General features: G+C 39.3%; 2 protein-coding genes across 4 annotated transcripts; both read left to right on the top strand.

Moving 5' to 3' along the window:
• The first annotated feature begins 2,195 nt into the window (after positions 1-2,195).
• Positions 2,196-2,856, top strand: zgc:92591 (uncharacterized protein LOC436997 homolog). The gene is made up of 2 exons (XM_039816082.1): positions 2,196-2,413; positions 2,520-2,856. Exons 1-2 carry the CDS (start codon positions 2,300-2,302, stop codon positions 2,754-2,756), a joined length of 351 nt encoding a protein of 116 aa, XP_039672016.1. The 5' UTR covers positions 2,196-2,299; the 3' UTR covers positions 2,757-2,856.
• A 6,287-nt stretch (positions 2,857-9,143) lies between these two features.
• On the top strand, positions 9,144-14,110 carry asb10 (ankyrin repeat and SOCS box containing 10). 3 transcript variants are annotated; one of them, XM_039816085.1, is made up of 5 exons: positions 9,144-9,601; positions 10,602-10,869; positions 11,663-12,167; positions 12,716-12,829; positions 13,413-14,110. In XM_039816085.1, the coding sequence occupies exons 1-5, from the start codon at positions 9,277-9,279 to the stop codon at positions 13,554-13,556; spliced, it is 1,356 nt and encodes a 451-aa protein (XP_039672019.1). In that variant the 5' UTR covers positions 9,144-9,276; the 3' UTR covers positions 13,557-14,110. The 3 variants fall into 3 exon arrangements, with proteins under 3 accessions (XP_039672019.1, XP_039672018.1, XP_039672020.1); XM_039816084.1 differs by having other exon boundaries at positions 9,145-9,601; positions 13,371-14,110; XM_039816086.1 differs by lacking the exon at positions 9,144-9,601 and adding an exon at positions 9,835-10,345 and having other exon boundaries at positions 13,371-14,110.
• Positions 14,111-14,595: the final 485 nt, after the last annotated feature.

A 14,595-nucleotide genomic window follows, 5' to 3' on the forward strand; every position in this document is an offset into this window, starting at 1 on the left:
TATTTGTCCATTCTATTTCACTCATATATTTAAAAAAAATAAAAAAAAAAAAAAAAAAAAAAAAAAAAAAAAAAAAAAAAAAAAAAAAACTTTTCATCAGGTTGTCACATAATCCATCTTATCTATTTCTCCTTCAATATTACTTTATCCATTTCTTTCCATTATTCTCGTTCAGTTATCCACATCCACTTTTTTCTTTTTTGGGATTCCATCTTTTACTAAAAAAAAAAAAAAAAAAAAAAAAAAAAAAAAAAAAAACTGGCCTGTAAAGTACTATATTGCATTCTTCCACAATCTCCTATTCATCCATATCACACTGCTCTACATATCTAAAAAAAAAAAAAAAACTGCCTTCAAAGCACGAAAAACCCACACAAACCATTTTTTTCACTTTGCTGTACATACATTTCTAACATATAAGTCTCATTCATACTACCTATTTCTTCTACTGGTCTCAGTGTCCATTTGTGACGACAAACTCCATTTTCTTTCCATTCAATATGTGTGTTCGTTTCCTCTCTATCCACTCTGTAGTCCATATTTTAGTTGCTTTAGGCTACATATTATGCGTCTGCTTTCTGTATTTGTGAGCTGCATATTTGTTTTTGTGTATTTGTTGTTTTTTTTTTGTTTTGGTTTTTTCCTTTTTGGTTAGAGGTATCTAAACCAAATTTTTGTGGGGTTGTCCCATTAAAAAAACTGCTTAGGCTCTAAGGCTAAATTTCCTTTACTGTGGGTGTATTCACACTGTCCTAACTACTATGATCGTGGTTGTCTCCATTCCTGCTTACCTACTATAACATTATTCATGATATGGAAGTATCTCAAGGTGGGGGAATCTGAGGGGTGTTTTAAAGTGAATAAAAATATCCAAATTTTTTTGTTTTTTGAGAGGGGTGTGGTAGGTGTTTTTGTGTGTGCTATCTGTGTCTCAGTGTAAAATTAAAAAAAAATTTTTTTATTATATTTTAAAAAAAAAAAAAATAAAAAATAAAATAATCTCACACACACACACACACACACAAACACACACAAACACAAACAAACAAAAAAAAAAAAAAAAACTGTGAATGTGTATCTGTATGTCATTTTTTTTTTTTACATATATATGTATATATATATATATATATATATATATATATATATATATATATATATACACACACACACATATATATATATATATATATATATATATATATATATATATACACATACATATATATATATATAGGAGATAATGCTAAACTCTGAAAAATACAATAACATTGTGGGATTTGGGGAATAAAATGTTTTAAAAAAATGTACATGTGGTCAAAGTCTGTAATGCTTACATGTTTTATAATCAAATCTCGATTGTAGTTAGTCCTTAATATGATATTACACTACATAACTAGAACAATCCCACTCTCATGGTCAATTTAAATGTTAAAACTTTCCATCCCAATGAACACAACAAGAATATGTAATAAAGATACAGGCCTGGAGCAAATCTTAAATTTGTCGAAATGTTCTACACATAACAGTGTCCGGGATCAAACACAAGCTTAAGGATGCAAACACACCATTAGTAAACAAACAAATATCCCCATTACCTCAATCATAAACCACAGTAACACCAACTAAAACAAAAATACATTCTGTGTGCATCAAGAGGGCAGACAAAGCCACTAGGGGGCCTCAGAGAAAAACCAAAGGAGGGCTCACCTCCATTACCAGCGACCCAAACATATCTGCCACCAACTTAATCAGACAAAATTAACCTGGGGCAAGTTCCTGCTTTAATCCTGTTAAATCATCTACATCTAGTCATCTAAATAACCCTAAGTCTAACATATGTTAGCTACTAGCTACATGGAAGAATACAATGGATTACAGTGGAATCTACTACAGGTATTACTATATGTAAAGATTGCATGCAGCCCTAAAACTGGTGCAAGTGCGCCACCAAGTGGACACTATTATTATGTGCAATGGTATAACTTAAACCTAAATAACGTTTTATTTCTGTGACAGAAACAATTACCTGCCTGAATTAAAATCCAACACGTTTGCGAGGCTTCTTGGCAACAGCTGTATTCGTTATCGTAGTCATTAACTGTATCTTAATGTGGAGCGCAAGCCTAGCTGCTCAGAAAAACAGAGCAGGTGAACTAAATCAGTCACTAATTAACGCACGCTACATAAAAAGCTGTCCTTGAGCCAGAGAAAGAGGATACTTATTCCTAAAGTACTTGATAGAGCGTTTGACGTAGCCTACGTAATATTGTCAAAGTTAATAGTTGACATAGTTTGAAGAATGACGAATGATATATCGAAAAAGAAGGGGAAGGTTGCAGGTGAGAAAAGGGGGAAAAGAAAGGCCAAAAGAAGAGAGACTTACGCGATGTACATCTATAAAGTGTTGAAACAGGTGGGTGGAAAAGCTTTGCAACTTCTTCGGTTTTCCTAGCTTAAAATTAACTAACTAACCTTTTTTTTTGTTTGTTTGTTTTTCCTCCCCCCGTCGCCTTCAAAAGGTTCATCCGGACACGGGCATTTCCAGCAGAGCCATGAGCATCATGAACTCCTTCGTGAATGACTTATTTGAAAGGATTGCCACAGAGGCGTCCCGGCTGGCTCAGTACAATAAACGCTCCACCATCACCAGCAGAGAGGTGCAAACTGCAGTGAGACTGCTGTTGCCCGGGGAGCTGGCTAAACACGCCGTGTCTGAGGGAACCAAAGCTGTCACCAAGTACACCAGCTCCAAATGAAGACTTGAACACACTCGGAAGTTGTTGTGACAAGGGTTTCAACCCTGTGCATCCGTTTTGAAACCTGGTTGATTTCAATAAACGTAGCAAAAGAAACCTATTTGTCTTAATCCCCTTTTTACTTCTTTCATATAGAGCGGGTTAGTAATGCGCCAGTATTCACCACTAGATGGGGTAATTGCAAATTCCAATATTGCAGGCACGCTGACCCTATCTTTGATACAGATCTCCTGTTACAGCAATACATGTTCCTATTTGCAAACTTATTTGGTTAAATCCACTACAATGTTGCAAAAACCCATGCATGAGTCACTATGTGTATTTGCTCAGTGCTCTTAATAACCTTGAGTGTGGGGTTGTTGTTGTTTTTTTTTGACCGTCTGGAAGACTAAGGTAGTTTAAAAATATTTCCAACCAAGCCCGAAAGTCCTCTTTACATTCTGACAAAGTTTGAATTGTTACTTTACCTCAGATGGTTTTAGCTGTCAGCATCACAGAAGACCGTGTGGTAGAGGATCAAAACTGTATTTTATTGGCTACCGATCACAATGTAGCCTACCAAATGGAAATATTACAAATGTCAAAAGCACACGTGTGTAAATTGTGGCTTTTTATTTTATTGATGTAAAGTTCATAACCAATAATAGGCTACAGAAGATACAATTGGGGTCAGATTAATTGTGACATTCAGTTGAGTATGAGGCGAGCTAGGGGGCTGAGTGACCTCAAACGTATTTCTGATAGCACAAAAACTGTTTTTAAACCATCCAGTTTGTTTTGAATCCTTATACACGCAACACATGTAGGCCACATCATCGTGCTCTTGTCAGTCGAAAAAAAGCAAAGGCACCTGTGTTTCTTGGCTAGACATAAATAAATGGGGAGCACACCAGCCCGCCGACAGGTGTGGAATTAACGCTAAACAGGTGGATGTGATTTCGAGAGGGTAACAGAAGGAGCTTCATCAATAACTTAGCTGCTGTCAGTCAGATAAACTGATTTTAGCACGTTATCTCATGAACTTAGCTAACCCTTGTGTTGTCCTTCGGGTCACTGGGACCCGTTCAGTTTATTTGACGTTTTGTATTGGCCTTGCGTTCAACTTCGGGTCCTCGGTGACCCTCGCGTACTATGTGATGACATTTCACGTCAACTGGCGGGGGCCTCGTCCTTCGGGGTCCCGAGACCCATCCTGCACTTTAAAGCGTTAAATAAACTAAACAAGTCCCCGTGACACGAAGGACAAACATAACCTACTCATCTGCAATGATTTTTTAAAGACACTTAATGTTAAGTGATTTTGAAAGAAGCATCCGAGAGTCAACTGATAACGTTAGATATTTCCAAAGTGTCAGTGGTTAAAGCTGGCCTATACCGTTATGTTAACTTATTCGGTATAGTAACGTTAGCTAACGTTATCATAACTTTACATCGTCGTCAGAGTTGCCCATGGGTGTATTGCCCGATGTAAAGTTAGCAAGCAATGATGATAGACAGGGCTAACATTAACTTACCATTAATGCGTTAACAGGTTAACACCAATATAGCTATAGCTATGTCCCAATTCAACTAACACAGGCCAAACTTTGAAACCGCAACTGTTTTACGAAACTTACCGATGTGATAATGTAGATTTATCCAAGTCTCTATGCAGCTGCAACAAAACAAATATCCCGCCAGCGACAAGTTTAAAAAAACAAAAACATTTGAATGGATTCTGAAGTTGCTGTCCAAACAAAATGGCAACCGGAAATTACCTTTCTTGCTAGGCCACAACAGGATAAGCAACATATGGTAGCCTACATAGATTAAATAAATTATTTAAAAAGAGAAAATAACATTAATATTAACTGATGCTAAGACTCACATTTTGGCTGTGTTCTACAAGATGAGAAATAATCTATATAGCTCTACTTGAGAAACAACATGAGAAATGGGTCAAAAAAGCACATCTAAAACATATATTTTTCCAGCTAGACAGACAAGTCTTTGAGGGATCCAGAAATGTCTTTAAAATGGGTAAGTTTGGTTTTAATGTTTGAGAAAAACTCAATTGTATCATATATCTCCCATGTAAGGACAATAAAAACTATTTTAAAATACAGCAATGGTCTGTTTTAAAAGTAATATTTTTCACCTCTGATGTGTTCATCCAAACCCTGACAAGATCCATTATTCAGTTAGCTTTAAAAATTGACATATTTATAAACTGACGGAGGAAATAATGCAACATTGTATCCTTGTTATGCATTCTAATCAGGGTTTTAGAAGACGACACTGTCAACTGAATAGTACTTGATTACAGGATAATGACACTAGCGTTTGCACCAGTCCAATCTGCATAAAATAGAGGAACTGATAAAGGTCTCTCTAATTAGGATGGTGTTTACATCCGGCTTTACATACACCTATTAGGCTAACCTTGTCAACACCCTACAAAGCCAGGCTCACTGTGATAATGCGCTTGGATGTGACTCCCACCGCTGACTGTTATTGTTGAGATACCGATTAGATGTTTTCTAGTATTCTTGGTAATGATGCAAAATCTACACGTTATAATAAGGGTGATACAGTCTTTGATGGCAGGAACTTTGTTCACGATTATCATGCCCATTTAGGTTTTGTATCTTGCACCATTCCCCATATCCCCTCTCATGCACATGCCTAGTGGTAGTCATCACTGTCTCCTTTAGGCAGACTGCTATGAACACATTATGGATAGATGCATTAGTGAGTGATGCAGAGCCCTGGCTGGCTTGCCTTGTTTTCATGTGAGAGTGCATCATTAGAAAATGTTCCACTTGGCAGGGAAGCGCGTATTAACTGCAACCGCAATGAAATGAGGTTGTGATAGATGGTTAAAGTTATACAGGACTATTAGGTTGAAATATGAACCTCTCAATTGTCATGATGAAACAAAGGGCTATTTGCGTGGTGATCAGTGCATTGAGAGACAATTGGAATCTGCAAAGACCGATACAATACATTATAGGTAGTGGGCTCAGAGCTGAAAGACTACAGAAAAAGTAATCATGCTTCCACAAAATAGTTTGGAGCTACTGTTCAGTTCAAGGCTCTATAAATTCATTTAGGTTCTCCACCAACATCTCAAGGATCGTGATGAGACCTGGGGGAGATTTGCAAACAGGGCACCTTGTCTAAGCCCTGCTGTGGACTCTGATGAGCCAAATATATGTAAGGTAATCAGTGTTGATTGGCTATCAAAGGTGTTTTAATGGCATTGAAGACTTAAAGCAGACAGTTTGTGTCTACCTTAATGTGTCTGTATGGACTGCAAGAGTCAATATGGTATTAAGAAAATTAGAACAAGCCAAGATGCAAATCAGAATTGGCAGACGAAGGCATAAACGCAGCAACTAGCTGTTCTTAAGATAATGTCGCTAGCCAATTAAGCATGTTCATTATCTCGTATCATGTTTCCATGGTGACCTCCAAGTTATTCTACCACCAGAATAAAAACTGCAGACCCTATTTCTCTTTAATTCCCAAGATGTGAACTTAGATATGTCAATTACATATTAATTGCTCCCTCACCAGCACAGAATTGCCCATATGCCAGACATGATCTTGCTTCCTCTGACAGGAATAACAAGTAACTCATAAACTATTAATAGTAATAGAAACACCTGATGGATAATTGAGTGTTCTGATGTCATGGTGGCACTCTCTCTAAACTTAGACTTTCTTTGGGTGCACTCTGTCTTAAACTAACAACAGATCCAATTGGAAAGTCATTAGCATTTAATATTATTGTAATTACTGTGTACATTTGATTATGTTCTCAGTATATTAAATGACTGCTCAGTGTGGAGGGAGGGCTATAGTTTAATCTCTTTCTGTATTACTGTGTGCCACAGTACTCAAAACAGCATTAAGAGGCACATAATCAGAGGGAACTAATTGCCTATGATTGCATAAATGAAGTGCCTCAATCTCATCAGGCCTGTTGCTGATGTCCAGCTGCTCACCGCCTTGGGAGAGGAAGATGCTTGACCACAATGCTGAAAACCTTGGAGAGACAGCTTCTGGTGGGTAATGTGAGGAAACCAAAGATTTAATATGTCCACGGGGAGCCTGTTAGGCCAGGGGGTGTTACTACTGCTGATGTTTTTTCGTTGCCATCAGAGTTGCCTCCGCCTCACAGAGGAAGAAGAAAAAAGAAACATGAATGCCCACCATTTGAGAAATGAATTTATCGAAGTCACTGTCTTTTTCCCCATTAGTAAGTGTTTAGTTCAGCGTTTTAAATAATTGCGTTACCAGGAATGATATTTAAAATACATTTGGGAGTCAATGAGGCGGGAAAGTGCCTACATGTTTTGCTGATGACACCCGGGCCATTTGGAAGACATCAAAGTAGAGAGGAGGTAGCCCAGATGCATATTATAAACTCATTATGTATATCATTTAAAAGGATGTACTCCAGCCGCAAAAACAATATTCCTAGTCTCTCTCTGGTAATGTGTGTTTTCAAAGTTGAAACTCTTACTCGCCTTCAGTTTAATGTGGCATCTATTACCAAACTGTAACATAAAATAAATGACCTTGATTTCCATACTCGAACAGTCATTAAGGTATAGATGAGATGCAGCGATGCTTCCGTGTTTTCAAATGGGAAAGAAGGTAAAACCTCTCCTCAAATATGAATTTCTTCAGCTGCGCTGTAGACCTTGTTTTCCACAGAGCTTACAGCCATCTTAAAGGACTCCAACACAGAGGTGGATAAACGTACATTAAAATATGTGTGCTCTCATACATTGTGTAAACAATACAGCAAATTTTAATAGATGGTAATATCAAAGCAAGTTAATCAGTCTCCAAAAACTGAAAGTTCTTAGTCATCCTGGCAAGCCATAAAAAAATCTGTCCTTGGTAGAGTTAAAAGATGTGATCAGTTTTGCTACTGGATATAATTTCTACCAGCATTGGAAAATGATGGTCCATCAGTCAAAAGAGATGTTTGTCAGATGCCTAGCGAGTAGGCTTAAGAGGCTTAATTAGGTGCCGTCCCTCTGCCATCAGAACACTACACGTGGGGCAGAGTGACACAGCGGTTGCCAGTCATTCAGCCTAATGTTCTAATGCAGGGAGCCATGTGGATACATAAAATCCATTAAGGGTCTAGAAAGAAAAAAATACTGAGCAGAAAAAGACATTTTGCAAACACATACTCACAGGGGCTTACAAATAGGGCATTCTTATTTGCTCTTCCTCTAAGAAAAACCTTACCTTAAAAGTTGTCCAAATGTTGCAAGTCAGCTATTACTTTTTAAACTTATCTTTTAAGTTTAACAGTGAAAGCTCTGCTGGGAATGATAAAGGTGTATAATCCAATGACTTGACTTGCTCAGCACATTTAGAGTAGGAGAGGTGGAAATGTAGCTGGTGGCAGTGTATGATGAACTATAACATCAATCAATATGTAACCTATATTTTTTAAGGAAGGACACCTCCCATTTGCTGCTGATTACAGTTTTACAAGGCAAAGCTAACCTGGGCTCGTATAACAATGACACAGCTACTAAAGGCTAAACTAGCTCGTAGGTTAACCCTGCGGGTTGCATTTAGTGTCAGAGTGAGACTAAGCTGGCCTGGATGAGTGTATGTTTTACCTACTTCTAGAGGGGTTTGTGCTGTGTTAAACTGACTCACCCAACCGCTGATTCAATTTGCGCTCCGGAGCCGGGCCTGCTGGCGTCAGTCTCTCCTGATGTCCGGAGGCTGCTGTTCCACATTCCCTGCTTGGCGTCCGCTCTCCAGCTCCCTCTCCTTTGTCGGGAACCTGAGAGCCAGCTCTCTGTGTCATAGTCCAGGTTTTAAAAGGTGTTACAAAAGTTGTGTTGTGGGAAAACAATAATAGTCTTTCAGCGTCTTTGTCTTTAATAGTGTTCTCCATGTAGAAGCGTGTGGTTTGCAACCGTCAGCCTGCAGCATGCTGCTTCTGTGATTGTCTCCCTCCGGAAACAATCTTAATCTGAATCTCCTCCCACACACCTGCAATGGCTGGGTTAAATCAGATTAACCACCATGCCCCCCCTCATGTGTCATTTGTCAGTCTGACCCTCTCATCAGGCTAACTACACACTATCAACTGACACAGACTAAAATGTAATGTCTAATAATGAATAAGATACTGTGTTATATCAAAAAAGTTATATCACCCCCTAAAAACAGCATGTACAGTATTGTTACAAAGTGTGAGTTCATTCAACTCATGAAACTTGCAGCCTGACAGAGACACTTCATGGCTGTAACTTTGCTGGAGGCAAATATGAGAGGCTCAAGTGGCTGCATGTGAGACATAAAAATAGCATTACTTGTCACGGGTCTCATACCGAATATCAAAACAACTCTGTGAACCAACCCTGTGAACAGCCGGCAGGCACATAGTGGACATTAGCCAGAGAGAAGGATACAACAACAGAGACAGAGAGACAGGCCTTTTTAGACGGTCTCTCTCACTCAACCAATTTTGTCTGCAAGAGGCAAACCATTCAGCATGTCGCGAGGCAGCTTTGTCTTCACATCCATGGCCTTGCGCTCCCTTGAACTTGATGAGGACATGCTTGAGAGACACAAGTACAAGAGGCAGCTGACCTCCCATCACTTCAACAGCTATATGCTGAAGAAGGAGATCAGGGACAGGACACCGCTGAGGTCCAGCACTGCCACGCCACCAACTATCTGCCAAGATGTGGTCGTCCAGAACGCTCTGTATACAGGAGACCTGGAGGCATTGCAGCACCTCTTTCCTAGAGGATCCACAGTGAACCTCATCATCGAGCCACAGGGAGGGGACATGCGCTGGGTTGCCACAGGGGAAGGTAGGAGACAACACCTGCCTGCATTAGAAATGAATTCAGGAGTTCATGTGATTTGACATAGTTAAGTAGCTTTACTGTATTTCCTGGAAAAAAAAATGTGAGACAGTGAGAGACATTGCCTGTGTTGTGGAAAAGAGAAAGTTAATCACTGCTTTAAAAAATATGTGATAATAATAATAATGTGAAACTACAAGCAATATGTAACTGGTGCATCTCACCCTGACCCAGTATTTAAAGACATAGCAATGCAATATAGAAACAGAAAATGAGGCAATATTTATAGAAACCATCATATGGCTACCACATAAACAATAATTGGGCAGGTGACATGTCATACACCAGTCTTTGGCTCCCATGCCGCTGCACTGGCAACATTCACCGGGTCAAGTTAAGTATCACATAACACCACCCAGAAATAGCCCTGTCTACACAAACAACCTGCATAAGTGCTTATATCTTTCGGGAGAAACCACCCTACTTAAAAAAATCTAGTTAGATCCAGTATGGCTTATGTAGCACCTAAATTTAAGTGGCACAAACCAAAGGCGTACCGCAACGACGTGATCGCCACAGCCAAGGCCTCGGGTTGTGTCCTGCAGTTCTGGAACTCTTTGCTTGTAGGTGATGAGCTGACGATTCTCAGCATTGTGGGCGACGACGAGTATGAGTACCTTATTGATGCCATTTATGACACCAGCAACATAGAGGAATGGAAGAACTTCAGATTTAACTACAGAGGCCTGAGTAGGTTTGTCAGAGCGTTGGTGTTCAAACTGGCTACAGTTATGCAAAAGAGTTAATGTCTTAATTTTAAATTTAGTGTTATTCATAATAATTGAGTATTGTAATGAGTGTCTGAAAAGTAATGCAACCAGTAAAACTTTGTCATTTGTCTCATTGACAACACAACCACTCTTGGATATCTGACATGTCGGCTTCTTTACAGTGAGGCTCAGGGTTGAGCTCAAAGTTGACTTTATATTGTACTCTCTGCTGGCAGGACTGTGGTCACTGAGTTATGAGCAGGAGCTGACCACACCACTTCACATCACAGCTGGCCGAGGCTTCACGGAGTGTCTGAGACTCCTGCTGCAGCGTGGGGCCAATGTGGACCTGGCACCCGGAGGCACCACTGCTCTGCATGAGTCCTGTGAAAACTGCCAGCCAGAGTGTACCAAACTGCTGCTGATCCATGGCGCCAACGCTAACGCTGTCACTGAAGACGGCCTTATGCCTTTGCACTTTTGTACAAGCCCCGAATCTGTTGAGTGAGTACAACAGTAGAACAAAAGTAGAAAGTGCAACAGGCACAAGAGGAGAGTCAAAAAGTCAGTGAATTGACTCAGTAATGTCAGTTTTGCCACAATTTGTTCCTCAGCATTTTCTAACATTAGCCGCCATAAGCTACTGGTCATACCAGACTAGATGCAAAACCTCTGAATGATTTTACTAGAGGAAGGGTGCATTTATTCCCAATCAATCAAAGGTCAGTGAACTGCATTATCTAGTCAAAGTTTGCTAACCTTAGCCACCATAAGCTACTGGTCATAACAACCAAGAAAGGCTGTAGCAGCAAAACGCTTGAGTGGATTGAAATGAGCAAAAGTGCATTTATTGCAGATGAATTCCACTTTTGTAAGAATTGCGTATCACTGTACCACCAGCTCCTGTTGAGACTGCATAAGAACTAGCTAGCAGGCGAGCAGAGAGGGTAAAATGGATATAGCTAAAAGTGCTGGGGAAATGGATGAAACGTAGAGTTTCTGCCACTCAAAGTGGTTATAATACAAGAACGATCAAACCTACTTAAAAAAAACTAATTTCAGAATCATGTCTTGTAAGAAAATTATTGCAATAATATCCACAAGTAATGGTGTTAAGTGGCATCCGGTTTAAAATCCATTTAAATGAACATGGAACATGGCATGTGATAAAGGGGTACTTCATATGATAACACAATGAGTCAGACAAAAAAAGGCTGGGAAACACTGATCTAATGTTTACATGGGGATACAACTTCTGTAAATATTACAAACCAAGGTTCTGTAATTCTGTCTGCAGATGTGCCAAGTATCTCCTTCAGTACGGTGCAGCAATCAATGGTCGCACTCTAGATGAAGGTGACACTCCCCTACATGTGGCAGCCAGCAATGGCCTCCCGGAACACACTGAGCTCTACCTGCGCTATGGAGCTGCTGTGGACAAACGGAACAATGAGGGTGTCACGCCCCTGAACGCTGCTTGTTCAGAACCCCAGGAGGTGCAGGAGCTTGAACGTTACTTCAAGGTGTGCCAGAAGCTGCTGGCGGCTGGGGCCAACGTCCACGCTATGGACCAGGACAAACACACTGCTTTGCACAAGGCCTGTAAGAATGTAAATCCAGACATAGTGGATCTGCTGCTGGCTAACGGTGCCTGCGTTAACGACATGGGCTACGGTGGCGAAGCCCCCATGCACAACATCCTGAAGGTGGTGTGCTACAAGGTTTCCCATCACCCTGAAAGGATCGTCCGTGCGCTGCTCAACCATGGTTCTATTCGGGTGTGGCCTGGAGCTCTGCCCAAGGTAGGAAATGAAAAGTTCTCTAAACATGTTATCTAAAAAGAAAGAATCAAATGTGTTCACATGCATTTCATATCAGCTAAAGCATTCCAGATTGGTTTGCACTATATTGTTTTTACAGCATGAACCAATTATTCATCAAGGTGTCTCATTGTGCATAATTAGCACATACTGCACATGTAACACCTTGAGATAGAGTCTTGAAACACTAAACTGGTCCTTGCAATATTCCAGACTTCACATTCAAATCATTCCCATTTCATGACACAACATGAAGTGTTGCACTCTCTGCGGGGAACAGACTACAACCATCAGTGAACCCACGTGCACAAGACAAAATGCCTGGTTCCTAATTAGGCAAGTGTTAATAGGAGATTAATTAGCACTAATTGCATAATTTCCAGTTAAACCCCTGGAGGGAAGACCAATCTGTTCATTTCACAAGTGTTTAATTACTTTATTTCTTCAGTTCTATGGAGTCACAAGCTCGCTCATGAACTTAAATGATAATTATATGAATCCGTGCTCTGTGTTGTGGTGTTTCTTTTAAGGTTTTGAAGCACTGCTGTGGATCTCCACGCACCATCGAAGTTCTTCTGAACGCCTACAGTCACCTCAAAGTCACAGACACCTGGGTTGAGTCTGTGTCATCGGACATGTTGAAGGCAAGCTCGTTAAATAATTAATTCCTGAGTAGAGTTTGACCAGTGTGGGTGTCTTAAGACAAATGTTTTTGTACATTTTATGTTTTTAATGTTATATCTTTAAATGGTGACTTTGGTCTCTTCTTTACAATGCCCAAATATTTCGTGTTTTGCACACAGTAAATGGACACCAAAATCAATGCTAATTCAATTAGTTTTGATTGTTTAACAGCTCTTGAACTTGAGGTGTTGTAGGAGAAACTCTAAAATATGTTAGGCCTTTAAATACAGAATTAATTTACACAAACAATGGGATGATTATATGAATAAATCAAAACGTGCCACAAAAAATATAAAGTCTTTTGCAGGTTGTGCAGGATGTTATAGCTGTAGTGAGTGTCACAGTGGACCACGCTGAGGGCTAACACAGCAGAACAAAGCTATTGGCAGATGACTTGCTTACTGAACGTGTATTACCGCTTATTCATTTCAACATACTACTACAATTTACTGTAAAGTAAGACAAATAATATCACATGATCTCGTGTTTTTATCTAACCAGGAGCACAAAGAGTTCTATGAGTCCATCTTCTCTTTGGCACAGACTCCTCGCTCCCTGCAGCACTTGGCACGCTTCAGACTCAGGAGCTTCCTGGAGGGCCGGGTACACAAGGTGGTTCCTGAACTCGATCTGCCCATCTTCATCAAGAACTACCTGCTCCTGGAGTACAGAGGCTATGTCCACTGAAAGCACTTTGTGTGTAGCCTGTGCCAGTGTGGGTCCTGGTGCTGATTGAATGCTGCTACGTTTGAGGAAGAAGCAGCTGTTTACAATATAATAAGTCAACATCATGATTAAAATAGTGACATCAACCGTAGCACTATACAGTACACTTAATATTTTTAAATACATTTTGTGCCACACATTTCAGGATGAAGAAGCAGTTGCTTGCTCTGTCACTTTTATTCCAGTTACACGTTTGATAGTGCACCACAAGAGGGAGCTATAGACTAGAGTTGATCAAATACATCACAGGTATGCTATTGTATGTTTTTATATTTGTTTTAAATGTATGTACACTTTTGTATCCTACTTCTGCACTTAATAGTTAGTAGGCTAAGATGCTTGCATTTTTATACATAATAATTATCATGGTAGTTTGATGTTAATGTGCATAGTGATGATGTGTTGTGCATTAAGGATTGCCTTAAAATATTTGTATCAATAAGTATTCCCACCGGTATGTAATTAGGCGTTTTATATAAAAAAATAAACGTTGTCAAATAAAATATTCCACCATGGCCATGTTATCTAGTCATTGTTTTATTTTTTTTTATTTTTTTTTACCGTTGTTCCTTTTGTCTTACATTGTCTCTCTTTCTTCTCTCTGCTTAGTGTTGTTTTTCCATATCGATGACAGAAAATACATTTTAAAAATCAGAGTAAGCCTTTGTTTTCAAACAACACTTAAAGTTTAAAAAGGTACATATGAGTTCCAAATAAAAAAAACAAGTTGAAACTACATTAACTTGTTGATTGATTGTAATTTGTGCTTTTATCAAGAGATTCCGATAAAGTAATTCTTCTTTAACTGGTCACATGATTCAGATATTATATATGACAAAAGAGTCCAGGAAGTTGCCCATTGTCAGTCGCTCACATCAGTCATTTGCGGGATCATTATGGTCACATCTGCACACTTCATTTCATCAATTTACATTATATGAAAGAGAAAACAAAACAGTGACTTTTAAATTAAAATATATAGACCATTTAATTTTAACGG

Source organism: Perca fluviatilis, chromosome 11 (assembly GCF_010015445.1).
Source record: "Perca fluviatilis chromosome 11, GENO_Pfluv_1.0, whole genome shotgun sequence".
Taxonomy (NCBI): Eukaryota; Metazoa; Chordata; class Actinopteri; order Perciformes; family Percidae; genus Perca; species Perca fluviatilis.